The sequence below is a fragment of the Pristiophorus japonicus genome, chromosome 1 (assembly GCF_044704955.1).
Source record: "Pristiophorus japonicus isolate sPriJap1 chromosome 1, sPriJap1.hap1, whole genome shotgun sequence".
Lineage (NCBI taxonomy): Eukaryota > Metazoa > Chordata > Chondrichthyes > Pristiophoridae > Pristiophorus > Pristiophorus japonicus.
In genome coordinates, this window is record NC_091977.1 from 126,692,321 (window position 1) to 126,719,807 (window position 27,487).

Below are 27,487 nucleotides of genomic sequence, written 5' to 3' on the forward strand. Positions count from 1 at the left end.
GCCAGGCAATGACCATCAACAAGAGAGAGTCTAACCACCAGCTTTGACATTCAACGGCATTACCATTGCTGAATCCCCCACCATCAACATCTTGAGGGGTCACCATTGATCACAAACTTAATTGGACCAGCCATAGAAATACTGTGGCTACAAGAGCAGGTCAGAGGCTGGGTATTCTGTGGCAAGTGACTCACCTGACACCCCAAAGCCTGTTCACCATCTACAAGGCACAAGTCAGGAGTGTGATGGAATACTCTCCACTTGTTGGAGCTGCACTCATCCAAGCAACACTCAAGAAGCTTGACACCATGCAGGACAAAGCAGCCCGCTTCCAGCACCTTCAACATTCACTACCGACCCACCATCACTGCAGTGTGTACCATCTACAAGATGCAACGCAGAAACTCACCAAGGCTTCTCCGACAGCACCTCCCGAACCCGCGATCTCTATCACTTAGAAGGACAAGGGCGGCAGTCACATGGGAACACCACTACCTCCAAGTCACACACCATCCTGACTTGGAATTATATCGCCATTCCTTCAATCGTCGCTGGGTCAAAATCCTGGAACTCCCTCCCTAACTGCACTGTGCAAGTACCTTCATCAGACTGACACCACCACCTTCTCGGGAGCAATTAGGTATGGGAAATAATTGCCAGTGATGCTCAATTCCCATGAATGAATAAAAGAAAAACTCCCCTGCTCCAAGTATTTATTAAATCCTCTTTTGAAAGTTACTATTGAATCTGCTTCCACCACCCTTTCAGGCAGTGCTTTCCAAATGGCAACAACTCGCTGCAGAATTTTTTTCCCTTCATGTCACCTCTGGTTCTTTTGCCAATCTGTGTTCTCTGGTTATCGGCCCTTTTGCCACTGAAATCGTTTCTCCTTGTTTACTCTATCAAATCCATTCATTATTTTGAACACATCAAATCTCCTCTTAACCTTCTCTGCCTTGAGGAGAACAACCCCAGCTTCTCCACATAACTGAATTCCCTCATCCTTTACCATTCTACTATGGTACATCTCTTCTGTATCCTCTCTAAGGGCTTGACAATCTTCCTAAAGTGTGGTGCCCAGAATTTAACACAATTGTCCAGCTGGGGGCTAACCAGCATTTTACAAAGGTTTAGCATAACTTCCTTGCTTTTGTACTCTCTTCCTCTATTAATAAAGCCAAGGATCCCCTATACTTTTTGAACAGCTTTCGCAACTTGTCCTGCCAATTTCAAAGATTTGTGTACATAAACCCCCAGATCTTTGTTCTTGCAGCGTCTTTAAAATTGTACCATTAGTTTATAGTCGTAATATACTTCGTTAATTTCATATCCACACTGCCACTCCTTTTAATCCCATGGGTTTTAATTTCTGGAGTTTTAAATAGAGTCCCTAGGTTTTGACCTGTTTTTTTTTGGGTGGGGGGGGAAGGAGGGAGGAAGAGAGAGAGAGAGAATGAACATTTTTCTCCTTAATCCCTCTTCAACTCACCTAGTGTAGAAGGATCATGTGTGCTTTGTGCATTTTGCAAATAAATGTTAATGGCTATTTTGGACAGCCCACTACAGCTAACCCCTTCCTTAATGCTATTTCTGCTGCTGTACCTCATTGTATATGAGGCAACAGAAAAGTATATCCTTTCCTTTCTCCATGTTTTCTTTTTGGATAGCTTAAAATATTTAGCAAGTTATTTATCAACACAAAATGCAATTCAAAAGGTTACATTTTTCATGTTGCCATCTCTTTCCTCCCCCTACCCACCCCCCCCCCCCCCCCCCAGCAGATCCATGTTTACTTTAGACCACCAATTTTCCCACTCGAGGTCCAGCACCTTGTCTTTCAACTCTAGGCAGAAAGCTAACTGCTCAGCTGGAGAACCCAAAGGGCATTTAAAATGGCATTACTGTTTTTTTACCTCTTTCTATTAATCAGAATGTTAGCGTCTGACTAGTTAATTTTGCTATCTTCCTCCTGATCAATATCTGTCGAGGTTGTGCAATGTTGATGCCTTGGAATTGGATAATAGTCTTGGTTTCAACGTCAAGAATTTTAGTCTCACTTGCCAGACATGATTCAGTTTCTTTCTTTCAGATTCTAAACAAGATTTGGAGAAATAAGTGAATTAAGTTTGGTTTAAACTTATCCTATAAACTAACTAAAATTGGGACTTTGTCATCAATGAATAAAGACCAAAGCACCCTACACCCTTTTTTCATGAATGGTAACTTTAACTGTAACTACATCAGGATACCAGATACCAATATGAATCAATAGTTGGGACAAATTGTTAAAAGAAGCAAGCTGGGAAGGTAGAAGTTGTTCCTAGATGTGGGAACGCTACTTCAGAAGGACCGGAGTTATGATGGTGAGGAACATTCCCTTGTCAAGACATGGCTGCAGTTGGAGTAGTGGGCAGTTCTGAACATTCCAGTAAAGGAAGATGATTGGAACTATGAAAAGGGATGCTGAAGATTCACTAGAATATCAAGAATGAGAGTTATAATTATGCAACAAGTTTTGAAAAATTAGGGCTTTTTCCATTGAGAAAAAGTTAAGGGGGGGCATCTTGGAGGTTTTCAAAATTATGAGTGGGTAAGTAGGGATAGAGTGTTGGTAATTTGGTAACCAAGGGGCATAAACTATGGATTATCACTAGATACCCATCACTCCCACTTTGGAATCTGCCGGTGGATCAATATTCAGTGATCCTTTCAGTATTTGCCTCCAGAATACCCAGTCATGCAAACGAGGCTCTTGCAATCCACAACCTCACAGGTAAGTATATTTCAAAAACTTAGCATGTTGTTCCTCTTCCAAAGCCTCTCCTCTGTCATCCAGCTGGTTGGGACTGCCTGCTTCCATTCTTATCTATTCAGTCATAGCCAGGGAATTATCTGCAATGGCTTTTCTTCCTGCCCCGGCACCATTACCTCTGGTGTTCTCCAAGGATCTATATTAACAACTTGGAGGAAGGGACCGAGTGTGAGGACACAAAAAGGACATAGACAGGCTAAGTGAGTGGGCAAAAATTTGGCAGATAGAGTATAATGTTGGAAAGTGTGAGATCATGCACTTTAGCAGAAAAAAATCAAAGAGCAAGTTATTATTTAAATGGAGAAAAATTGTAAAGTGCTGCATTACAGCAGGACCTGGGGCTAGTTGTGCATGAAACACAAAAGGTTAGTATGCAAGTACAGCAAGTGATCAGGAAGGCCAATGGAATCTTGGCCTTTATTGCAAAGGGGGTGGAGTATAAAAACATGGAAGTCTTGCTACAGCTATATAAGGTATTGGTGAGGCCACACCTGGAATACTGCATGCAGTTTTGGTTTCCATATTTACAAAAGGATATACTTGCTTTGGAGGCAGTTCAGAGAAGGTTCACTAGGTTGATCCCAGAGATGAGGGGTGGACTTATGAGGAAAGGTTGAGTAGGTTGGGTCTCTACTCATTGGAATTCAGAAGAATGAGAGGTGATCTTATCAAAACGTGTAAGATTATGAGGGGGCTTGACGGGGTGGATGCAGAGAGGATGTTTCCACTTGAGGGAGTCTAGAACTAGAGGGCATGATCTTACAATAAGGGGCCACCCATTTAAAACTGAGATGAGGAGAAATTTCTTCTGAGGTTTGTGGATCTGTGGAAGCTGGGACATTAAGAAAGTCTATTTCGGTCTTAAATTTACTTAAACAATAAGGGGTTATGGAGAGCGGGCAGGGAAGTGGACCCGAGTCCATGATCGGATCAACCATGATCGTATTAAATGGCGGAGCAGGCTCGAGGGGCCATATGGCCTATACTGCTATTTCTTATGTTCTATCCCTGCCCCCCTCCTGGATATGCGAGTGCAGTCCCTTCCAGCTGAATGACGGTGGAGAAGCGGAGGAAGATGGTGTCATCAACCAAATCAAAGGTTGAGAAGGATGATGGTTTGCCAGTCATGTGGGATGTCATTGGTGTCTTTGATAAGTGCTGTTTTGGTAGAGTGATGGGTGTGGAAACCAGATTGGACGGATTCAAACATGGAGAGGCAGGAAAGATGGGCACGAAGTTGGGAGGCGACAACACTTTCAAGGATTTGAGAGGAAAGGTAGGTTGGAGATGGGGCGGTAGTTTGCAAGGATGAAGGGGGTCAATGATTGGTGTTTTGAAGATCGGGGTAACAACAGCAGATTTGAAGGAGAGGGTGATGACAGTAGATTGAGAGCCAGGAGTTGAAGTTTGGTAGTCAGCAGTTGATTGGGAATAGGGGCAAGGGGACAGGCAGTCGGTCTCGTGGACAAGATGAGCTCAAAGAGGACATGAGGGTTGATGAGTGAGAAATTAGGGAAAGGTGAGAGTTCAGGACTTGGGGGTACCTTGGAGGAAGTTTGGCTTGGTGGGCTAGGCGAAAGGGGGAAAGCAGCAGAGGTAACTGATTGGATGGTCTTAATCTTAGTGACAAAGAAGTCCATGAGCTCCTCGCATGTTGGGACATAAGAATTAGAAGCTGGAGTAGGTCATATGGCTCCTCCGGCCTGCTCCGCCATTCATTAAGATCAGGGCTGTCCTTGCACTTTCCTTCCCCATATCCTTTAATTTCCCTAGTGTCTAAAAATCTATCTCGGCCTTGAAAAGATGTAACGATTGAGCATCCACAGCCCTTTTGGGTAAAGAATTCCAAAGATTCACAGCTCCTCGGGTGAAGAAATTCCTCTTCATCTCAGTCTTAAAAGGTTTATTCCTTATGCCTGAGACTATGCCCGCTAATTCTAGACTCCAGCCAGGAGCAATAATCTCTCAGCATCTCCTGTCATTTCCTCGCAATCTTGTATGTTTCAATAAGATCACCTCAATCTTCGAAAGTACAGGTCCAATCTACTCGAGATCTCCTCATAGGACAACCCTCTCATCCAGGGTACAATCTAGTGGACCCTTTGTTGCACCACCTCTAAGGCAAATATATCCTCCTTTAAATACACAGACCAAAGTCCTGTTCAATGGCAAGTCTTCCTTACTCCTGTACTCCAACCCCCTTGTAATAAAGGCCATCATGCCATTTGGCTTCCTAATTGCTTGCTATACCTGCATGCTTGTACGAGGACACCAAAATCTCCCTGAACACTAACATTTAATAGTTTACCATTTAAAAAAATATTGTTTTTCTATTCTTCCTACCAAGGTGAATAACTACATTTTACTCCAGCTGCTACTTTATTGCCCGCTCACTTAACCTGTCTATATTTATTTGCAGGCTCTTTGTGTCCTCCTCACAGCTTACTTTCCCACTTGGCTTTGTATCGTCCACACACTTGGATATACATCACTCGGTTCCTTCATCGAAGTCATTAATATAGATTGTAAATTGCTGAGGCCTACTAGTTACAGCCTGCCAACTGGACAATGACCCGTTTATCCCTTCTGTTTTTTATCCATTAACCAATCCTCCATCTAGGATTCTCAGTGAGCAGCGTGCTGCAAGTTCAGAGGGAGGTAGGTTGGAGTGGGGGGAGTAAAGAAATTGAGATGGCTGATGTCCTGGCAGCAGTTTGCAATGAAGAGGTCTAGATGGTATGAGGCCAGAGGGAGGGGTCCAGGTAGAGCGAGAATTCTGAAAATGGGACAAAGGGGTCAGCTGTGCAGGGAGAAGACTCCTGGCCAAAGAAGTGGGCACGGAGGCGAAGGCAGCAGAAAAAGTGCTCAGCATCGTGTCGAGTTCGAAATTCATTGTGACTGAAGGAGATAAAGCTCAGACCTTTTCTGAGGCCTGATCGAAGTTACAGTGGACACTTAATTTTCACGAGTTCGCCCAACGCTTTTAAGTTGATAAGTAGAATACTGGAATCCAGAGAAACTGGGGAGAGGAAAGTCCTAAATTCAAGGTACAAATGTGCAACTGTTAAACATAGAAAATAGATGCAGGAGTAGGCCATTCGGCCCTTCGAGCCTGCACCGCCATTCAATGAGTTAAAGCTGAGCTGGGTTTCTAATAGCTGCTCCAGTGCCATCTGATGGCAGATGGAATAAACTGCTTTGTTAATGAGGAAAACAATGAAATTAAATGGCAGAAATGGGCAACGTGTGTTACTTTGCACTAATTTTAATGTTCACAGGCTGTTGAATAAGGTTTGATAAACAAATTTCTTGTAAATTTTCTGTCACATATATAGCCCAACCCAGTGCTAGTCTTCAATGAGCACTACTCCCATCAACACGATGGAGAAGCAATGTGCAAGGTGCCTGAGCATTACAGGGGTAACTGATGGGAGCTGTGTCACCTGTTGCAATCCCAACTGGAGCCCCAAACCAAGGCATGGACAGCAGTGCCTGCCAAGGTTACTAGCTGTAAAACACTTATTACATGTTACAGCCAGAAAGGAACCTGTGGTATATCAGTGATGTCTCCCAGTTTGGTATCCACTCCTGTTAAGGGGAGGTGACAGATGTTTTCTATTCCAGGATGAACAAACTCATCTCCTGCCCAAGGGACCAGGTGAAACAACAGGCTGTGTGGATTGCAGGCTTGCCAAGGGTGTAAACCAACGTTCCCACTAAACTGCACTTTGGTCTGGAGCAGGCCTCTCATCAACCTTTTTTTGGCAGAATCTCCAGGAACAGAGCTGGCCTATAATGAGAGCTATGCTGTCACAAGAAACATCAGAGCAAACTTTTGGCATACTCAGACAACAGTTCTGCTTGGACTTCTCTAGAGATCTGCAATATACTCAAGACTGTCTCAAGTTGTAGTTGGCTGAGAGCATCTGAACAGGAAGAGCAAGCCCCACCATCCACATAGCCACAGCTAAAGTGTAATGGGGCGGTTCAACAGCTTTGTTCAAAATAAATGGTGTAATGATGCTGCATTAACAAGAGTGGTCACTCAACCCAGTCCTCAAGACACCCACAACTCAAAACACCCCTCTAATTCAGTACAAATGGGCAATCTCACTTGATCATCATATTCCGAGAGAGCAGTAAGAGATACTTTTGGAGTTGAGGTACATTACAGATAATAAAAAGGTGGAGAAAGTTGGCTGTACAACTGATTTAGAAGTTTTCCATCCCTCAGCACCAACATTATTCATCTTACTCAGAAAATTCACCTTAAATTAGTGAACTATATAGTTCTCCTCACATGTGGCTTCCCCTTATATCCAAGGGTACTTCAGGCAGCAGATACAACTGTTGCTAATCTCTGGCAAGTGGTTCAATGAAACTGGTCAATCTGATGAACACTCCTTGAATAAGGAACTTCCTGTTCTTGGTGGTAAATGCTTCTCAGCACAATTTTTGCCCTGGGCATTGAAATTTAGATTTTTTAATGTTGTAAAGTGCATAAAGCAAAATGCCCTAATCCCACCTCTGCAGTTCACATACAAGGCCCACCATTATATAAGCACAATCTTAAAAATTAGGAACAAAGTGGATTCATAAAACAAGGCTGTAGCTGGCATCAAATAAAAGGCCCATCTCCACCTTCAAGTTTAGTTGAACTGCATATATTAGAAGGTATTTCAAATGGCAAAGCAGTTGATATTTTAGTTAAAGTAGTTTTTTTTGCGAGGCCTCAAATCATGGTACTTTAAGTTTGAAGATGTAGGTTTGAATTCAGAAATAGATATGTAATGATGCTTTACTAAACAATGTTTATTTTATTCATATTTGCCAAGAAAACCCAAGTTGGCCATTGCTACATTAAAACATCTGCATTCAATTATACCATGTTCCCAACCACTATAACTAAGGGGGACAAGCTACAAACAGAAGAATTTCTTCATCCCAATTTCTGTAGTACATTTTTGCCAACCTGGTATAAACAATTAAAAAAACATTTTTAAAAAGATGTTCAGTGCTGTTCTATTTATAAATTTACAAAGTTATTACCAAAATTCCCCCTTTCCCTGCTGCACATATTAACTCAGGAGGTCCAGTCACAAATGCAAGCTGCTCCAAAATAACTGTAGTTTCTGCAATGACAAATTAATTTTCACTCGTTTCATCTGTAATCTTCAGATAAACATCTTCCACAAGTTTAAAACCCATTATTCACATTAGTTTTGTTTCAGAATTACACAGGTTTTTTTTTTTGAAACTCTAGTCCTTGTAATGTTCTAAAAATTCTCAGTAATATTATAAAAAAAGCCCTGAACCCATGTCATGTATACAAAAAGAAATTAACAAAATATCTAAAATACAAATGACATACAAAAATATTTTGAATTTCTAGATATTAAGTTTAACGTAGGCAGTAATGAGTTTTTGAAGAAAAGTTGTCTTGGAAGACGATCACATTATTGCACAGCTCCGATCAGCTGCTCTTGGATCTCCCTAAACAAAAAAAAACATACCATTATACAAGTTTAATGTTTTAAAGTACCAGTTTGGCTGGACTGGTAGAATTCAGAACAAGTTAATTCTTCCCAAATTGTAATTTTGATGTTCAGACACTGAGGCAACAATTTGCATTTTGTCCCTTTTTAAAAAAAAAATTTAATAAAAAAAGTGCTTCATATAAGAGCATAATCAAATAAGTATCTAAACTGAGCCAAAAGAGATTAGGAGGGGGTGACTAAAAGCTTGATCAAAGAAGTAGGTTTTAAGGAGGGGCTTAAAGGAAGTGGAGAGATAGAGGGCATTCCAGAGATTTGCAGCTAGATAGCTGAAGGCACACCCATCAACAGTGTGGCAAATGAATTTTGGGATAAAAAGGAAGAGTTGGAGGAATACAGTTTTTGGGATGGTTGTAAAGGTAGAGAAGGTTAGAGAGATAGGGAACGGGCAAGGCCATAGACAGATTTGAACACCTGTCTCATCCAGAACTGCGGTATTGATTATGTGCTGAGTTCAAACCTTCACTAAAGCCAAGCATACAGATATTTTTATATGTCAGCTTGACTCAGTGGTAGGTCGTCTCGGAGTCAAAAGGTCATGGGTTCAAGACCTACTTCAGAATGTCAGCACAATCTAGGCTGATACTCCAACAATGCACATTTCCCCAGTACTGCACTGAAGGTGCCATTTTTTTTGGAGATGCTAAGCTAAGGCTGTTTGCCTTTTCAGATGGACATAAAAGATCTCAGACAGCGTTGTTCTGGCCAACATTTATCCCTCAGCTATCACCAAAAACAGATTAAATCAACATTGTTCTAATTGCTCTTTATGGAACTTTGCTGCGTGCAAACTGACTGCCACATTTATCTACACAAGTGAGTACATTTCAAAAAGCAATTCATTGGCAGAGAAGCTCTTTGGAAAGGCCTGAGGATACGAATGGTGCTATATAAATGCAAGTGCTTTCATTCTTTTCTTTGTACAACTTCTGAAGAACTGGAGAGGTTGGGGAGAAAAAAAATCCCAATCACAATTTTTCATGTCTGTATTCTACACAGACATGTTGAATTTTTAAAATTTTATTTTTTGTTAGAAGCAGCATGCGCATGATTAACACTAAAGGTCACAAAGTATTTCCAATAGAAAATACGTGAACTCAGACCAGACAGCGTAGGTACAAGAACTCCACAAGGTGCAAGTTATAAGGGCCAACACAAGAATCTTGGAAATTAACTAATTCAACCAAGGGCATTACAAAATTACAAGAATCTTTGCATTGTCAGCTATTCATTCAATATAGACACAGGCCATTTGATTCAATCATATACTGCCCTTCATTTTAGTATAGGTGCAGGTGATCACATGGCACAAACACCGATCAAAGAATTATGCCCCTGTCTTGAAGTCATATGTTTGATTTGACAGTTGTACGAGACCTCCAAAAAAGGTCAATTACTGATACATTCCTCCGACAGCTTGGTGGTCGCAGGTATTTAATCACGGGTTGGGCTTCATGTTTGGTTAAAGGGGCGATCTATAGACAGTTTCAGTTCTGCAGTCAGTAGCCGGAGGGCTCGGCTCTTTGTTTAGGGCCGGCCAATAGAATAGCTGAAGTAAATTTATATTTAAAACTATGTTTAGAGAAAAAGAAAGCACATCCCCGATACTGTTTATTCTTGTGTAAATAAAACACTTGTTTGTTTAGAGCCAGTGTCGGACTGATAAAAGCGCATATTCAGTCCATGTTTGAAGGGAAGGAAATCACGTGATGCACTCCAGTAGCTGGTGTACAGAGCAAGGGATTTCCCCATCATGAACCCGATCTTGCCACAAATGAACATATTCCAGATTTATTCATGGATCTGATTTGAAATCATATCCAGGATCTGCATCAGAACTGGAACATGCTAGTTAGCCATTTTCCTTTTGCAAATATCCACTTACCAAAAAAGAAACCAAATGTTACAGAATATTCTCAAAATCAAAAAACTGTGGAGCAAGTTAAAAGGAAATGAACTTCAAGATATTTCAGTCAATTTTGATAATGCCTGGATTATCTAGGTGTTCGCTTCCTCCCCCACCTCAAAAAAAACATATCTAAATGCAAGTTATTGTTTTCATTTCAGACAATCCATCACCAGTGTGAACTGAATATTCCCAAAGCTAATTTATAAAATCAACAATTCCTGCAACAAAGTCTCCGTGTATTTCATTAAGTTTGTGTACTATACAAACTTCAATTATTAGATGAAAACATACTTGTTGATGAAAGAGGTCTTCATCTTTAATCTCAACTTCCTCCTCCTCCTCCTCCAATAGAATGGTTGTGAAGATCGTGGTTCTCTCAGCCATTTCCTTGAAAGAAAACGCAGTAAATTACATTGTAACCATTGTCCTACATGGAGTGTTTTTTTTAAATATAAAAAGCACAATTTAATTTTTTACCACTTGTAGATCTTGTATAAAATATTCTAAAACTTCCATTTCCCATTGCTTAATGCTTCCGGCTGTTAATTACTGGGATTTAGTCAGTCACTGTTCCTCAAATGAAAATAAGGAGAACTTGGGAAAAAAAATGGAGCTCTCAGCCTCCATAGCTGCAGTAAATATGCACCACTTAGTAATCGTCTCAGTATAATCGGACAGCACTTTCATTCACTAATTAATTCAAATTCGATCGATGGTCGGGGACAGGAGGGTGTGACTACGAGTGAAGGCGGCAGGGGAACTCAGGATGTAGAGATGGAGGAGACTCAGCCCTTGCTCTTATACAACAGGTTTGAGGCTCGTACTCAGTGTGTGGACGAGAGCAGGGACTGCAGGGAGGATGAGCAAACTGACCACAGCACCGTAGTACAGGGGGCTATTCAAATACGAAGAGTAAAAAGAAACATTGTAGTGTTATGGGACAGTATGAGGGGGATAGAAACATAGAAAATAGGTGCAGGAGTAGGCCATTCGGCCCTTCGGGCTTGCACCACCGTTCAATAAGATCATGGCTGATCATTGCCTCAGTACCCCTTTCATGCTTTCTCTCCATACCCCTTGATCCCTTTAGCCGTAAGGGCCATATCTAACTCCCTCTTGAATATATCCAATGAACTGGCATCAACAACTCTCTGCGGTAGGGAATTCCACAGGTAACAACTCTGAAGAAGTTACTCCTCATCTCAGTCCTAAATGGCCTACCCCTTATCCTAAGACTGTGTCCCCTGGTTCTGGACTTCCCAATCATCGGGAACATTCTTCCCTCATCTAACCTGTCTAGTCCCGCCAGAATCTTACATGTTTCTATGAGATCCCCTCTCATCCTTCTAAACTCCAGTGTATAAAGGCCCAGTTGATCCAGTCTCTCCATCCCAGGAATCAGTCTGGTGAACCTTCGCTGCACTCCCTCAATAGCAAGAACATCCTTCCTCAGATTAGGAGACCAAAACTGAATACAATATTCCAGGTGAGGCCTCACCAAGGCCCTGTACAACTGCAGAAAGACCTCCCTGCTTCTGTATTCAAATCCCCTAGCTAGGAAGGCCAACATACCATTTGCCTTCTTCACCACCTGCATGCCCACTTTCAATGACTGATGAACCATGACACCCATGTCTTGTTGCACCTTCCCCTTTTCCTAATCTGCCGCCATTCAGATAATATTCTGTCTTCGTGTTTTTGCCCCCAAAGTGGATAACCTCACATTTATCCACATTATACTGCATCTGCCACGCATTTGCCCACTCACCTAACCTGTCCAAGTCACCCTGCAGCCTTTTAGCGTCCTCCTCGCAGCTCACACCGCCACCCAGTTTGGTGTCATCTGCAAACTTGGAGATATTACACTCAATTCCTTCATCTAAATGTTCTCTGCAGCCGAGAGCATAAGTCTCAAAGGCTGTGTTGCCTGCCTGGTGCCAGGGTTAAGGACATCGCCTCTGGGCTGGAAAGGAACTTGGAGTGGGAGGGGCAGGATCCAGTTGTCGTGGTCCATGTGGGTACCAACGACATAGGCAGGACAAACGGACAAACAGAGGGATTATGAGCAGCTAGGGGCAAAATTAAAAGGCAGAACCTAAAGGTAAGAATCTCTGGAGCCGAGATTCAGCTACCCGAGCCACGAGCAAATTCGCATAGGATAAATAAGAGCAGAGTTACACACATGGCTCAAAGACTGGTGTGGGAGAAATGGGTTTTGGTTCGAGGGACACTGACACCAGTACTGGGGTAAGAGGGAGCTGTTCCATTCGGATGGGCTCCACTCAGACCGTGCTGGGACCAGGGTCTTGGCAAATCGAATAACTAGGGCTGTAGAGAGGGCTTTAAACTGATAAGTGGGGGTGGGGGGAAACGGGGATGGTTCAGGTGAGCAGAAATTTTAAAAGTCAAAGAATAAGGAGAAGGCAATAGAGCAGAGTTGCACTGGGGGAAATGAAAACCAGAGCATGACAGGAAGGGACAGAATGTATAAACATAAAAGTATCAGAAAGTGGGGCCAAAGCAGGAAAAAAAAAAAAAATGATAAAAAAAACATTTAAAAAGCTCTCTGAATGCACGCAGCATTCATAACAAAATAGATGAGTTGATGGCACAAATAACTACAAAAGGATATGATCCCATAGCCATTACAGAGACGTGGTTGCAAGGTGACCAAGGTTGGGAACTAAATATTATGGGGTATTTGACAATTAGGAAGGAAAGGGAGGTGATGTAGCTCTTAATAAAGAATGAGATCAGTGCATCAGTGAGAAACAATATTGGCTCAGAAGATCAAGATGTTCTATCAGTTTGGGTGGTGATGAGGAATAATAAGGGGGAAAAGTCGCTGGTGGGCGTAGTCAATAGGCCCCCTAACAGCAGCTACACTGTTGCATGGAATATAAATTAATAATGGAGGCTTGTAAAAAAGGAACAGCAATAATCATGAGCCATTTAAACCTTCAATTGATTGGACAAAGCAAAGTAGCCAGGGTAGCCTGGAGGAAGAGTTCAGAGAGTATCCGGGATAGTTTCTTTGAACAGTACATTGCGGAACCAATTAGGGAGCAGGCCATCTTAGATCTACTACTGTGTAATGCGACAGGATTAATAAACTTTTTTTCCCCTAGTAAAGGATCCTCTAGGAATGAGTGACCATATAATAGCATGGTTGAATTTCAAATTCAGTTGGAGGGTGAGAAAGTTGGATCTCAAACCAGTGTCCTAAGCTTAAATAAAGGAGTACACAAAGGTATGAAGGCAGAGTTGGAGAAAAGTGGACTGGGAAAATAGATTGAAGTATGGGACGGTTGATGAGCAGTGGCAGACATTTAAGGAGATACTTCATAACTCTCAACAAAAATATTCCAATGATTAGGAAAAACTAAGAGAAGGGATAACCATCCGAGGCTAACTAAGGAAATAATGGATGGTATCAAATTGAAAACAAGCTGTACAAAGTAGCCAAGACTAGTGGGAGGCCAGAGAATTGGGAAACTTTTAAAAGCCAGCAAAGCACGACTAAAAAAAGTGATAAAAGATAGATGATGAAAGTAAACCAGCACAAAATATAAAAACAGACAATAAGAGTTTCTGCAGGTACATAAAAAAGGAAGAGTGGCTGAAGTAAATGTTGGTCCCTTAGAGGATGAGACTGGGGAATTAATAATGGGGAACAGGGAAATGGCAGAGACTTTGAACAAATATTTTGTATCCGTCTTCATGATAGAAGACACTAAAAACATCCCAATAGGAGGCTATAGGGAGGGAGGAACTTAATACAAATCACTATCACTAAAGATGTAGTACACGGTAAAATAATGGGACTAAAGGTGGACAAGTCCCCTGGACCTGATGCCTTACATCCTAGGGTTTTAAAAGAAGTGGCTGCAGAGATAGTGGATGCATTGGTTGTAATCTATCAAAATCTCCTAGATTCTGGGGAGGTCCCAGTGGATTGGAAAACCGCAAATGTAATGCCCTTATTTAAAAAAGGAGGCAGACAGAAAGCAGGAAACTATAGACCAGTTAAACCTTACATCGGTCATTGGGAAAATGCTGGAGACCATTATTAAAGAAGCAGTAGCAGGACATTTGAAAAAGCATAATTCAGACAGAGTCAGCATGGTTTTATGAAAGGGAAATCATGTTCGACAAATTTGTTGGAGATCTTGGAGGATGTAATGAGCAGGGTGGATAAGGGGGAAACCAGTGGAAGTGGTGTATTTGGATTTCCAGAAGGCATTCGATAAGGTGCCACATAAAAAGGTTACTCCACAAGATAAAAGTTCACGAGTTTGGTGATGATATATTAGCATGGAGAGAGGATTGGCTAACAACAGAAAACAGAGAGTCGGGATAAATGGGTCATTTTCCAGTTGGCAAATAGTAACTAGTGGGGTGCCGAAGGGATCAGTGCTGGGGCCTGAACTATTTACAATCTATATTAATGACTTGGATGAAGGGACGGAGTGTAATGTAGCCAAGTTTCCTGATAACACAAAAATGGGTGGGAAAGCAAATTGGGAGGACACAAAAAATCTGCAAAGGGATATAGACAGGCTAAGTGAGTGGGCTAAAATTTGGCAGATGGAGTATAATGTGGGAAAATGTGAGGTTATCCACTTTGGCAGAAAAAAATAGAAAAGCAAATTATAATTTAAATGGAGAAAAATTACAAAGTGCTGTAGTACAGAAGGACCTGGGGTCCTTGTGCATAAAACACAAAATGTTAGTATGCAGATACAGCATCTAATCAGGAAGGCAAATGGAATGTTGGCTTTATTGCATGGGGGGGATGAAGTATAAAAGCAGAGTCCTGCTGCAACTGCACAGGGTTTTGGTGAGGACACACCTGGAGTACTGTGTACAGTTTTGGTCTCCGTATTTAAAGGAAGGACGTACTTACATTGGAGGCTGTTCAGAGAAGGTTCACTAGGTTGATTCCGGAGATGAGGGGGTTGACTTATGAAGACAGGTTGAGCCTATACTCATTGGGCTTCAGAAGAATGAGGGGGGATCTTATCGAAACATAAGATAATGAGGGGGCTCGACAAGGTGGATGCAGAGAGGATATTTCTATTTATAGGGGTAACTAAAACTGAGGGGCATAGTCTCAGAATAAGAGGCCGCTCATTTAAAACTGAGATGAGGAGGAATTTCTTCTCTGAGGGATGTAAATCTATGGAATTCTCTGCCCCAGAGAGCTGTGGAGGCTGGGTCATTGAATATATTTAAGGCAGAGATAGACAGATTGTTGAACGTTAAGGGAATAAAGGGTTATAGGGAGCAGGCGGGGAAGTGGAGCAGAATCCATGATCAGATCAGACATGATCTTATTGAATGGCAGAGCAGGCTCAAGGGGCCAAACAGCCTACTCCTGTTCCTATTTCTTATATTCTTATATAATAAATAGTACATGTCTCAGCCCCCTCATGTCTTTTTCCTTTAACAAGTTTGGAAACAATACATTTAAACCCATGAAACATACATGTGAACACAGCTAAAGTACCATCTTAATATCTTGGAAAAGGTAAACAATAATAGTGGTTTGATGTATACATGATTGTCAAATTTTTCCCATTAGTTGAAAGAAGTGTTACCTCTGCCTGAGAATTCTTGAGAACTACTTTCACATCTGCCCCAGTGCCCCAAGCACTTTGGTTCTTCCAGATGAGGTTGGTCGGAGGCGTTGAAGTTACACCAGCATCAGCGGCCCAGATCTGCAGTGATAAGATAATTGAAAAATAAGCATATACACTAGGCTATTTATTACATAATGGCTATTGATTTTTTAATGTTTTTAATAAATGCACCACCACAGTGTCACACAATCCTCAATAGAGAGTCAGCCTCATGGCACACATCTTTAGTAAAATTCGATGACTACTTTAATCAATCAATCAATGGACAGGAAAGCATGGGACAAACTAAACTAAGAGAGGACAAAAATAGCCAGGGAAGATAGTTATAGAACAGGAGAGTAAAAAGATGGTTAAAAATAAATTGAAAAGAACGTCTATTAAAAATCGAGTTGAACTGTCTGTACAACAATGCACACAGGGTCCATAATAAAACAGGAACTGGAGGCAATAATACACCGAGGAATCAGATTATATTAGGGATTACGGAGACATGGCTACAGTAAAATCAGGCCTGGGAATTAAATGTTGCAGGATATAATCTATTTAGAAAAAGAGGGGAAAGGAGGTGGAGAGAGAGAATATAATGGCAGTAGAAAAAAGTAACGCAGCCATCAGTAAGACAGAATAGATTCCATATTGATTGAGATAAAGGGTCAGTCACACTAATAGGGGTAGCCTGAAGACCAGCTAATAGTGAAAGGGAGGTGGAGGAAGAAAAATGCAAACTAATTAGGGAAAAGAGAAGAAATAGAATAATCATCATGGGGAATTTCAACAACCCCAAAATTAATTGCTCAGACGTGGTAGGTAAAGGGGATAAGGAAATGGAGTCTTTACAATGTGTACAGTATGCAAGAAGCCTAATAAGGAAAGATTCACTACTGGAGCTAGTAATTGGGAATGAACCACAGCAGGAGGTGTAAAACTAGGAACATCTGGGCAATAGTGACCATAATATAATACAGTTTAGGATAATAATTGAAAAGGACATGAGCATAACCAAGACCACAGGAAAAGATTAGAGAAAAGCTGATTCTGAGGGACTGAGATTGGAGCCCAGGAAAATGCTATTCCACTATAAATAAGAATACACTAAACACTAATGAGACACCATGGATGAATGAAGCCACAAGGGAAAATTGAGGGCAAGGAAAGAGACATACGCCAAATACATGGACAGCAGGGGAGAGCGTGACGAGGGAGAATACTCCTATTAGAAGAGAAATCAAGAAAACAATTAAAAAAGGCAAAGAGGATCTATGAAATTAAATTATCAAAGAACATTAATTAAAAAAAAAAGTAAAATATTCTACAGGCACAATAATAAAAAAGGAAAGTCTGGATGGGAATAGGGCCACAAAGGGAGAGTCAGGATAAAAATCACAGGTAGTGATAATGAAATGGCAGAAATATTAAATAATTAGTTTGCTTCAGTATTTACCAGGGAGATAGTTCAGGTGGACGTGACATTGGAAGATTAAATTATTATTTTTTTTTTTAAAAAAGGAGCAATAAACTAATCAAACTCAAAAATCCTTGGTCCAGATGAATTCCATCCATGCATTTTAAAAGAATCTAGGGTAGAGACAGCAGAGGAATTATTACATATATTTAATAATGTTAGAAAAGGGTGTTGTGCCAGAGGACTTGCGCATAGCTAATGTTTTACCTATGTTTAAAGAAGGGAGATGTGCATCGCAGGAATTATAGACCAGTCAGCTGAACATTGGTAGCAGGAAAAATAAATGGAGTCCCTACTAAAAGGAGAATAGAAAAACATTTAGAAACCAAAAATGTAATAAAGAGTCAATATGGATTTCAATAGGGAAATTCTAACTTGGTCAACCTCATTGAATTCTTTTGAAGAGGGAACAGAGTAGACAACGGTAATGCAGTATATTTAACATATCTAGTCTTCCAAAAGGCCTTTGATAAAGGTACCACATAATAGACTAATGAATAAGGTCAGATCATGCAGAGTCAGGTGCATGTAGTAGAATGGATAACTAGCTGGAAGACAGAAAGCAGAGTGTCGTGGTAAAGCGTAGCTATTCAATGGCAGAAGGTGGGAAGTGATGTCCCACAAGGATCAGCGCTGGGAATACCTCTGTTCACAATTTAGACTTTGGAATCAAAAACAATTTCTAAATTTGCAGACAACACCAAATTGGGAGGGATAGTCAACACTAAGGAGAACTGCAACAAATTAAAAGACGACATTAATAAACTTGCAAAATGGCCATAAAGTTGGCAAATGAATTTCAACATACAAAATGTAATAACTCACACTTGGCTAAGAAAAATAAGATTAAATATTACGAGGAAAAGAAGAATCTAAATAAAGTGGAGGAGCAAAAGGATCTCGGATTACAAATACACACATCACACAAAGTTGTGACAATGTTCCCTCTAATTTGCAGTCGAAGTGGGTGGTCCCTTTATCTTTACTATGGGGCCGCACCTACCAGCGGCAGCAGCTGGTGAGTGGCCTGTATGGGACCTCCCTATTGGTGCGCGGCCATTCACTTTAGGAGGAAAATTGGTTGGGACGCAGGTCATAACAAAAGCAAACCAAACACTAGGGTTTATTTTTAAGAGGAATAGATTTGATAAGTAGAGTGGTTATGCTAGACTTATGTCCAACCTTGGTTAGACAATACAGAGTACTGTGTACAGTTCTGGTCACCATATTATAAAATGGAGAGAAGTACTGGAGAGGATGCAATAGATTTTCAAGGTTGATACCAGAACTGAAAGGTTATACCCATCAGGAAAGAACAAACAGCCTGGGTCTCTTTTCTCTTGAAAAGAAAAGGCTGAAGGATGACCAAGAGGTCTTTAAAATTCTGAAAGGTTTTCCTAAAGTAGACACAGTGGGAATGTTTCCACTTGTGGGGAAAAGCAAAACTAGAGGCCATCAATACAAGATAGTCACCAAGAAAGCAAATAGGGAATTCAAAAGAAACCCAGAGTGGAGAATGCAGAACTCACTACCACAGGGAGTTGAGGTGAATCGGATATATGTTTTTAAGGGGAAGCTAAATAATCATGAGAGAAAGAGGAAGAGAATTAGATGAGGAAGGATGGAATGAGGCTCAAGTGGAGCATGGACTGGTTGGGCTGACTAACTAAAAAAATTAAAAATAATATTAGATTAAAAGAGTAGCAAACATAAGCACTGGTCCCTTAGAGGCAGGGAGAGGAGAAATTATAATGGGGAATAAGGAAACGGCTGAGATTTTAAATATTTTGTATCTGTCTCCACAGTAAAAGACACAAAAAGCATGCCAAAAATATTGGGGAACCAAGGGGTTAACGAGATCAAGGAACTTAAAGCCCTTAAAGTAATTCAGATCAGTAGAGAAAACATACTTGAGAAACTAAATGGGACTTAAAAGCCAACAATCCTCTGGACCTGATGATTATGCTCTTATGAATGGCCTGTTTCTTTTCCACTATACATTCTATGTAAAATCTATGTAATTCTATGCAAGTGACTGGTTTTTGCAAGCTTGTACTTAACTTCTTCCATCACAGTGACAGTCACACAGCTGGAGAAGAAATTTGAGACTTCAATACACCCTGTGGAAGATAGTACTTGGAAGCGAAGAACAAACATGTGCTCAAACCTTCACATTCAGGATTTGGCACCTAATTTGGTTGGTGTGCAGAGAGTTATGAAGCCGTTTAAGTTCCACATATTGATAGAATAACTGGGTACAGTTTAATCTCGAGTTGTGCTTTTCACCATGCAACTCAAAGAATTTTAATACCCGTTTAACATGAATTTGAACTATTGCAAGGTTGTCAGTTGTTTACCTACTAGCGACTATCCCGCATTTTGGGGGGGGGGGGGGGGGGCGAGAGAAAAGGAGGGGGCAGGGAAAACAAATGGGTCAAATTGGTTGCACGAAAATCGGCTGATTGTTGAGTGGAACGCAGTTCTTCTGTGGCAGGCTCAATAATCCAATTCCTAAACTGCAGGAGATGCGTACCTCTGACTGGGGCGTAGGATTCTTCCCACTTGGCTACAAGTAACCCTGCAAGCTAATGCCATAATAGGCAATCATACTGGACAAGAAGCAGGAAGCTTACCAGTGCAGTGCTGGTAAATGGCAGTTTTAGCTTTTTAAAACTCCAGCAGTACTTCTACAACACTCAGGTTTCCCACTTTGCCTCATGCAAAGCTTCATTGGACTGAAGTGGGGTGTGTCCCTGTGGAAAACGGGCAAGCACTCATCAGGCAAAAAGAAACTGCCACCTGGTCAACTAAAAGTGAATTTAAAAGGATCGTTCACTGGAGGCATTCTTGCATTAGGAATATTAATACTAGTCAACATGGAGCCTTCTATTTATGGGGGCTGTCAGAAACACCACAGAACTGTGGATTCTCTCATGACAAATTATTCTGTATGTGTACAGGGAACATGCAGAGCACTTTTTTCCTAAACCAACACTGAAAAGCAAACAGTCTGATTTTATCTCAGAAAATAAGCACCCAATCCCAAAATCAGACCAGCTATTTCAGCAGGAGTCACTGGATACCGATCAGAATCAAGAACCCTGGCTATTTTTTCTAGCTCAAGTACATTAAAGATAACTAGCTCTCTCTTTCCCACCCACCCCAGGAGGAGCTAACTCACAGGCCCAAGGCGAAACTTCAATACCTTCCTGATGTTTAGAGCTGTATCTCAAACAAAATTCTTTATTAAACTTACAGCAGTGGTCTGGCCGGCCTTCAACACATACTTTGTGGTAAACTTGTAAGAAGCAGTTTCATCACCAATTTTTCTGGTCAGCTCCCAGCCACCCATAAGTTGATCCTGTTTAAAAAAAAATATTGAATAAAAAAAAATCAGCATATCCAAGACTTGAATCATTTGATGCACTCTACTTAGTTTCTTCCCCACTCATACCTGTTCAGAATTGTTCTTTAGACGGATAAATTTGCCATCTACATCCACTTCCTCAATGACAATATTCCCGATGGCCGAAGCATGATGGGAGATGCTGACACTACTACTGGCTTCAGATTCCTCGACATCAATGCGCTTTCTCTTCCCACGAGTTGTGCGGACACTGCGGCTAGATGTGGCACGAGAAACAGTCACACGGGAAGAAGGACTTGGTGACAGCTTCAATCTGAAAAGTTAAGGAAATCGAATAGGTTAAAAAAAAACTACGATAAAAAAGGCAAGCTCCTACAATTTACATGATGCAGATTTCGTAGAAGTGAAATGGTCATATAAATCCCAGAGCTTATATGAAGTCGGGATTTAAATAGAATAAAAAGTCATCCTGCATCCAAAACAACAATCGCCACCCAAAATGTTAACCTATTTTATGGAGATGCTGATGTTTCTGCAGTGTGTTCCAACATTTTGTGGTAATGCATAGTATGTGGGGTATTAAAGCTCATGGGATACCCAAGGTTGTGCATGGTCTGGTTCATGCCCAAGGTCAGGGGTTGGGGTCAGTGCGTATGAGCATATGTATGTGTATACACATTTATATGCATTCGTGAAATTGAGGTTCTGAATTAGAAAAACATTTCCACTGATTGATTAAACACAATAGAAGCAAAATCCGTAATAGCTTTTAAAAAAAAAGTGGTTAAATATCTGAAAAGCAAAAAAATAAAGGCTATGGAGAAAGGGCAAAGTACAGACAGTGGCCAAAATTGGCATTTTATAGCAAAATGAGGCTATGGCAAATATTCCACTACATTAAAATTGTACAAGTTCTTGGATAATACCCCCACCATAATTATGGAAGTATACTTTAAATGTCCATCTTGCTCAGATAACCAAGAAAAAAGTGCACACACATTTGGATTGCTGCAATTTTCAGCCAATTCTGATCCATTAGCACCCCATTTATATTAAGAATTTTCTGCCAGTGTGACCCCCCCAGCACAAGAGTAACAGAAGGATAGCATTCAGTGAGGGAGGGGAGAAGATCAATGATCTTTCAATATCACTGTCTCCATTTTACTGTGGAAAGCCAATTGGATACAATATTTCAGAGCCAAAAAGTAGTAAATATGAGATGCCACAGGCACAGTTCTGCTGCAAAAAGCATACCATGGCCCCTATTTTCCACAATCAAGATTTCTGGCACCCACGTACGTCTCCCCCACCCAGTTAGCCCCCCCCCCAAAAAACAGCATTTTCCACAGAGTAAAAGTTATTTTTAGTGCCACACTACCAGAAGCCAATTATGGGGGTGGAACTTGTAGTGTGCGGCGAAAAATCATTGCGCACGCGCTGGCTGCTGGGGGCAAAAAATCATTTTCTGCACATGACGGGTCTGCCTGGTCTGGATCACCAGTGGGAACCTATTGGTAACAGAGATGGATTTGCAGATTGAAAATACAGCTTCAAATAAAAGATGGATGCAAGGGAAGGGGACAGAGAAGGTGAAAGGGGCAAAGACAGAGATGGGGAAGGGGAAGCTGTAAGGGCCAAGATATTTCTTGCAGAAGAAATTGAGCCCCTGGTAATTGAGAGGAGATGGGATGTGCTTGAAACCGAAGGGAGAATGGGCCAAAAGAAATTTAAACCCTCTGTACTCACAAAAGTTTGGGACCAAGTTGCAGTAAAGTTTAATGCATTGTCCATTACCCAGAGAAGCGACGCACAGCCCAAAAAGTGGCAGGACCTCAGACAAGCAGTGACTAAGAAATATTTTTAGCTAAATTTATATTTATGCACTGCAATAACATTTGTAAATGTGGCTAATGTGTGTGCGCACATATGTGCAGAAGGACTCTCTCTTTAAAAAGTTCTATTTTCACCTTTGCAGAAGATGGCATCAGAGAAAGGTCAAAAACTGGAGGAGGTCCAGAATTAGGCTGTAACTAACAGCCGTGGAATAGAGGATATCTGATGTGATTAAATCTCTCAGGAGAAGATCAACCACCAACATGGAAGCTGGGCCCAGTTTACCAAGAGAGGGTAAGCCCGGCAAATTGCAGAGTCTGGGTTGGCTAAATATTTATTAAGCACTGCGTGTGCTGGCTATGCTTCCACTTCCTCCCTGCTGGTAACCAAGCATCTCGGTTATGTTTTACAGATGTTGCGCATCAGGAAGAGACAGAAGATGCACCTGAAGTAGAAGAGGAGCATGGTCAGGAAGCTGTCAGTCCAGATATTGTTCATCTACATCAGGAGAATGAAGGGCAGCAGGAAGACCCCGATAGAGATGGTTACACTGGAATTGGAGATGGTGAACCGCTCGAGGATTCCAAGCCCTTTCCTGAGTGATTCAACCGACACGACATTTCAAGGTGTACCGTTTGAGGCTGCGGGTCCTCGTATGCCGCAGCAAGCTACATCTGGGAGACGGCAGGAGGGTGAGAGGGAGAGCTGACCCTGGGATTCAGAATGCAAGGAACATAGGACAGCTCGTGGGGATGAGTGGGGAGAGCATCCAGCTCCTGGAAATCTTGGGTGGGGTGAGGGTAGAATTAGCTGGACTGACACTTGAAGTAGCACCACTGGCTAGAGGAATGGGTGAGGTGAAGGGAAAATTTGTGGGACTGTCATTTAGAGGTAGCAACACTGTCAGGACAGATGAGAGAGGGGATGTCAGAGGTAGTAGCAGCAATAAGAGGGCACACCCAGGCTGTCATTGCTGCCACTAACATTCTAACTCCCAGACCAATATCAGCAGTTGATCCACAGGCTGAAGAGTCCGAAGAGGAACTCAAGCCTTCCACAATGATGTCTGCTTGGTCTATTCCTGTCAGAACCCGGAACCCACCAACAACAAACGTGCCGTCGGAAAGAAAATAGAAAAAACCTTGGGGTCAGGGTCAGGGGGGGGGGGGAAAAGATGTCTACAACAATGGGCACAGGTAGGAGTAGAGGCAGCAACAGAGGCAGTAGTGGCGCACAGCGCTAAGGGGGAGGAGAGATGGCTTGTTTGTTGGTTTATTTCTTCATTAATAAATTTTGTATGAAACTTTTCAAAGTTATTAAAGTATTAAAGTTATTCGTTAAGTACAACTGTACTGTACAAATGTTTAATAAACCTATTTATTTTTTACATTTAACCAGAATCCCGAACATTATTTTTTGAATCCAGCACTAGAAAATCTTTTTAGATTATATCACGGATTCAATGGGCCAAATGGCCTCCTTCTGTGTTGTAACCAAACTGGGTAAAGTTCAGAAAACTATTTCATTAACTTGAAACTACAAGCACTAATGTTACGCCTTCATGTAAAAATTTTAATAAAGGCATTAACATATATAAAAGTTAATCTAGTGAATGCTGTTTTTTTTAAAAACTACATATTTTATAATAAAGTTAAGTTTAAATGAAACAGGGGCAGGCTCTAGGTGGTTATCTGCTCTGCCAGATGATCCCTTTGGAGCAAAGTTGAAAATTGCCCCCATCAGTCTTGTTCGTAAAATCAAGGCCTTCTGCAAGTTTATTTTTCAATGTGCCTGGAGTTTGTTGTTCAGTCTGGCATGGAGGACTTTTGGCCAGGGATTGCAGTGGTCCAGCACCGATTTCATTAACTTAAGGTAGGCTTTTAAAAAAAACTGGGTTGAAAGTCTCTGCGCCATTTTGAGATTAAAAAAAAAAATCAGTGCTGGGGAAAATGGTCTAAATGGTCAGAAACAGCACAGAATCACTTTACAACGTAGACCAGTGCCAAAATATCTGGTGCCGATTTTTGGCGCTGGTGTCAACTCTTTGGGGAAAAATTTAAACTGACCCATTACACCAAAATAAAATCACCCAATGATAGCGGAATTAGGGGCCATATATAACCTTAATTGAGGCAGAGTACTATGTGTCCATCTTAAAATCAACTATGTATATTTTTTTAAAAACTCAATCTGGCTACTCTAAAATAAATAAATAAATATATATATATAGAATCATTTAAGTTGCAGAGTACTGAACTGTATCTTTACCATTTGGCTCAACACTACACGGATTACTCTCAATAACCACAAATTGATAGGTTCTGGGGTTGAAGGAAGTTGTAACAGCAGGGTGGAATGATGCTGTGAAATATTTGTAAACAAGGGTGAGGATTATGAATTTAATGCATTGAAGTCAGGCAGTTAAATGGGAGTATGCCTCCAACCCACAAAATAATTACGCATCTACCTGATGGCGGCAAGGCTGCGAAAACTTGCAGTCTGAGGATGCGAGACGGAGGGCAGCATAATGGCCCATCGATCTCAGGGACCCAGGCCATGCGGAAGCATTCTTGGGATCATATGGGCCCGGTCCTACAATCACAGAGCAGAAATTGATTTTAAATCATTTCCAAAGGAAATTCTGTGATGAGATGTAATGGAACCACGAAATCTGATTTAATTACAATTTACAGGATTGGAATTTAATTCGTAACTAGCCTCATTCCACCAACCTTACAAAAAAATTGACTCTATTGATAATTTTTCAATAAAACTAATCCAGGCCAATATTTGTAGAAACTCATTTGATACAGTGTATGTATTTATATGTTTGAAAAACGCCTGTTTGCATCAACCATAACATTTCCGTGCGCAATTGCTGGCCAGTCGGTGGGCAAATAGCCAAACTCTGCACCAGCAATTGCTTTTTCTTGGCTTGCGTACGTTGACAGATTGCAAGTTCTGGATTTCGCGCATGTGCAAATCCCGAACTTACAGTGGATTTCAAAGGAGAAATGGCAGTGTTCTCAGCGTACGGCACCAGACTGACCGCAAACTTCAGGTCATCATGTGTTAAGTAAGATGGGCAATGGAGAAGACTGGTCTGGAGAGAATAAAAAGTGTGGATAAAAACTATCAAAATATGATCTTCTCTAGCATAGCCCCCTTAAAAAAAGTTAAAGTGTATGATGTTAAAAATTTAATTTGTCAGATCCAAGATTACCTCTCCTCTTCACTCTCCAGCAGTTTCCTGTATGCACTAATTTCCATATCCAATGCTAACTTAACATCCAAAAGATCTTCATATTCATTTAGCTGCTGCTGCATCTGTGCTCTGATCTCCGCCATTTCTTTGTCCTTTTCTGTCAGCAGCCTGCGATTTCCATCCCTCTCTTTTTCCAGAGCTTCTTCCAATTCCTGAGCCCTGTCTTGCCAGACTCTAGCCTACGGCAAGGAGGCAGAATGAGATTGAGGGTTAAAAGCATTTAAATTTAATGATTATATTTCAAATTAAATTAATAAATGTACTTACATCTTTTTGCATGTTTAACAACTGCATGCTGAGGCTCCCTATTCTCATGGCATTTTCCTTTAGCTCTTCTTCAGCTGCCTTGGCTGACCTGGTGTTCATCTCTGAGGCAAGCCTTGCATTTTCAAGCTGAAAAACACACATCATTACTCAGGAAATTTCAAAATCTGCAGTTCCTCAAAATGGTTCACAACTGAGTCACTTATTCAGCTATGTTGTCAAATTACTCCAAGTTTGATTAGATAGACAAGAGTCCAATATACAATTTTGAGGCTGAAGTGTTTTAAAAAGAATCACTAATAATCTGCAGGGCAATGAGGATATTAAATACGGATGAGATTTAGCTAAAGAACACTAATTTGACATTTTAAAAAAGTAGACATTTAGCAGCATTAGACTTTCACTTATTTCTATTATTTCTTTAAAAAAAACAGGTGCATTTGCTGTGACTAGTATTTTCAGCTCTTCAGAATTCCTTCAGTATAAAGCATTATCCTGGCAAGCCAATTTTCTAAGTTGATCTATTTCTCATTACAGTAATACAAGTACTGTCCCTACCAGATCAAGTCTTTTTTTTAAACTAAATGATATACAAAAGAAAATTCTGAATTGCCCAGTCACACCCATCATTGCTTCCCTTTCCGTGGTACATATGCAGTTTGGTGCCAGGATCGAAGCAGTAAACAAACTGGATTTGTATAGCACCTTTAACATGCTATAATGTCCCAAAGCACTTCACAGGAGCTTTATCAAAATTTGACAATGAGCCACACAAGGAGATATTAGGCCAACTAGGTCAAAGAGGTAGGTTTTAAAAGGCATCTTAAAAAAGGAGAGGGGGGCAGAAAGATTTAGGGAGGGAAATCCAGAGGTTAGGCCTTAGACAGCTGAAGGCATAGCCACCAATTAAAATTAGGGATGTGCAAGAGGTCAGAATTGGAGGAGTGCAGAGATCTCAGAGGGTTGTAGGGCTGGAGGAGGTTTAGAGAGATTGGGAGGGGCGAAGCTATGGAGGAATTTAAAAACAAGGATGAAAATTTTAAGATCGAGACGTTACTGGACTGGAAGCCAATGTAGATTAATGAGCATAGGGACAATGGGTGAACGTAACTAGATGTGAACTAGGATATGGGCAGCAGAGTTTTGGATGAGCTTAAGTTTAGAGGGTGGAACATGGGAAGCCAGCCAGGAGAACATTGCAATAATTGAGTCTAGGAGGTAACAAAGGCATGATGGATGAGGGTTACAGCAGCAGATGAGCGAAGGCGAGGCAGTTAGACGACATTACGGAGGTGGAAGTAGGCAGTCTTGGTGATGGAGCAGATATGGGGTACCAGCTGCTGTAATGAATGTAAAACAGTTGTAAATAAACAAGCAA

The 27,487-nt window shown here is 41.1% G+C and overlaps 1 protein-coding gene across 1 annotated transcript in view; it reads right to left on the reverse strand.

The window, feature by feature from the left end:
• Window positions 1-7,606: 7,606 nt before the first annotated feature.
• The window catches only part of lmnb1 (lamin B1), a 62,208-nt gene continuing 42,327 nt past the window's right edge, over window positions 7,607-27,487 (reverse strand). The window contains exons 5-11 of the mRNA XM_070882988.1: window positions 26,113-26,238; window positions 25,804-26,024; window positions 20,835-21,060; window positions 20,637-20,741; window positions 15,877-15,996; window positions 10,568-10,663; window positions 7,607-8,305 (exon numbers count right to left, since the gene is read on the reverse strand). Coding sequence (XP_070739089.1) covers window positions 8,264-8,305; window positions 10,568-10,663; window positions 15,877-15,996; window positions 20,637-20,741; window positions 20,835-21,060; window positions 25,804-26,024; window positions 26,113-26,238 — 936 coding nt within the window. The 3' untranslated portion in view covers window positions 7,607-8,263. The remainder of the gene's footprint in view (window positions 8,306-10,567; window positions 10,664-15,876; window positions 15,997-20,636; window positions 20,742-20,834; window positions 21,061-25,803; window positions 26,025-26,112; window positions 26,239-27,487) is intronic.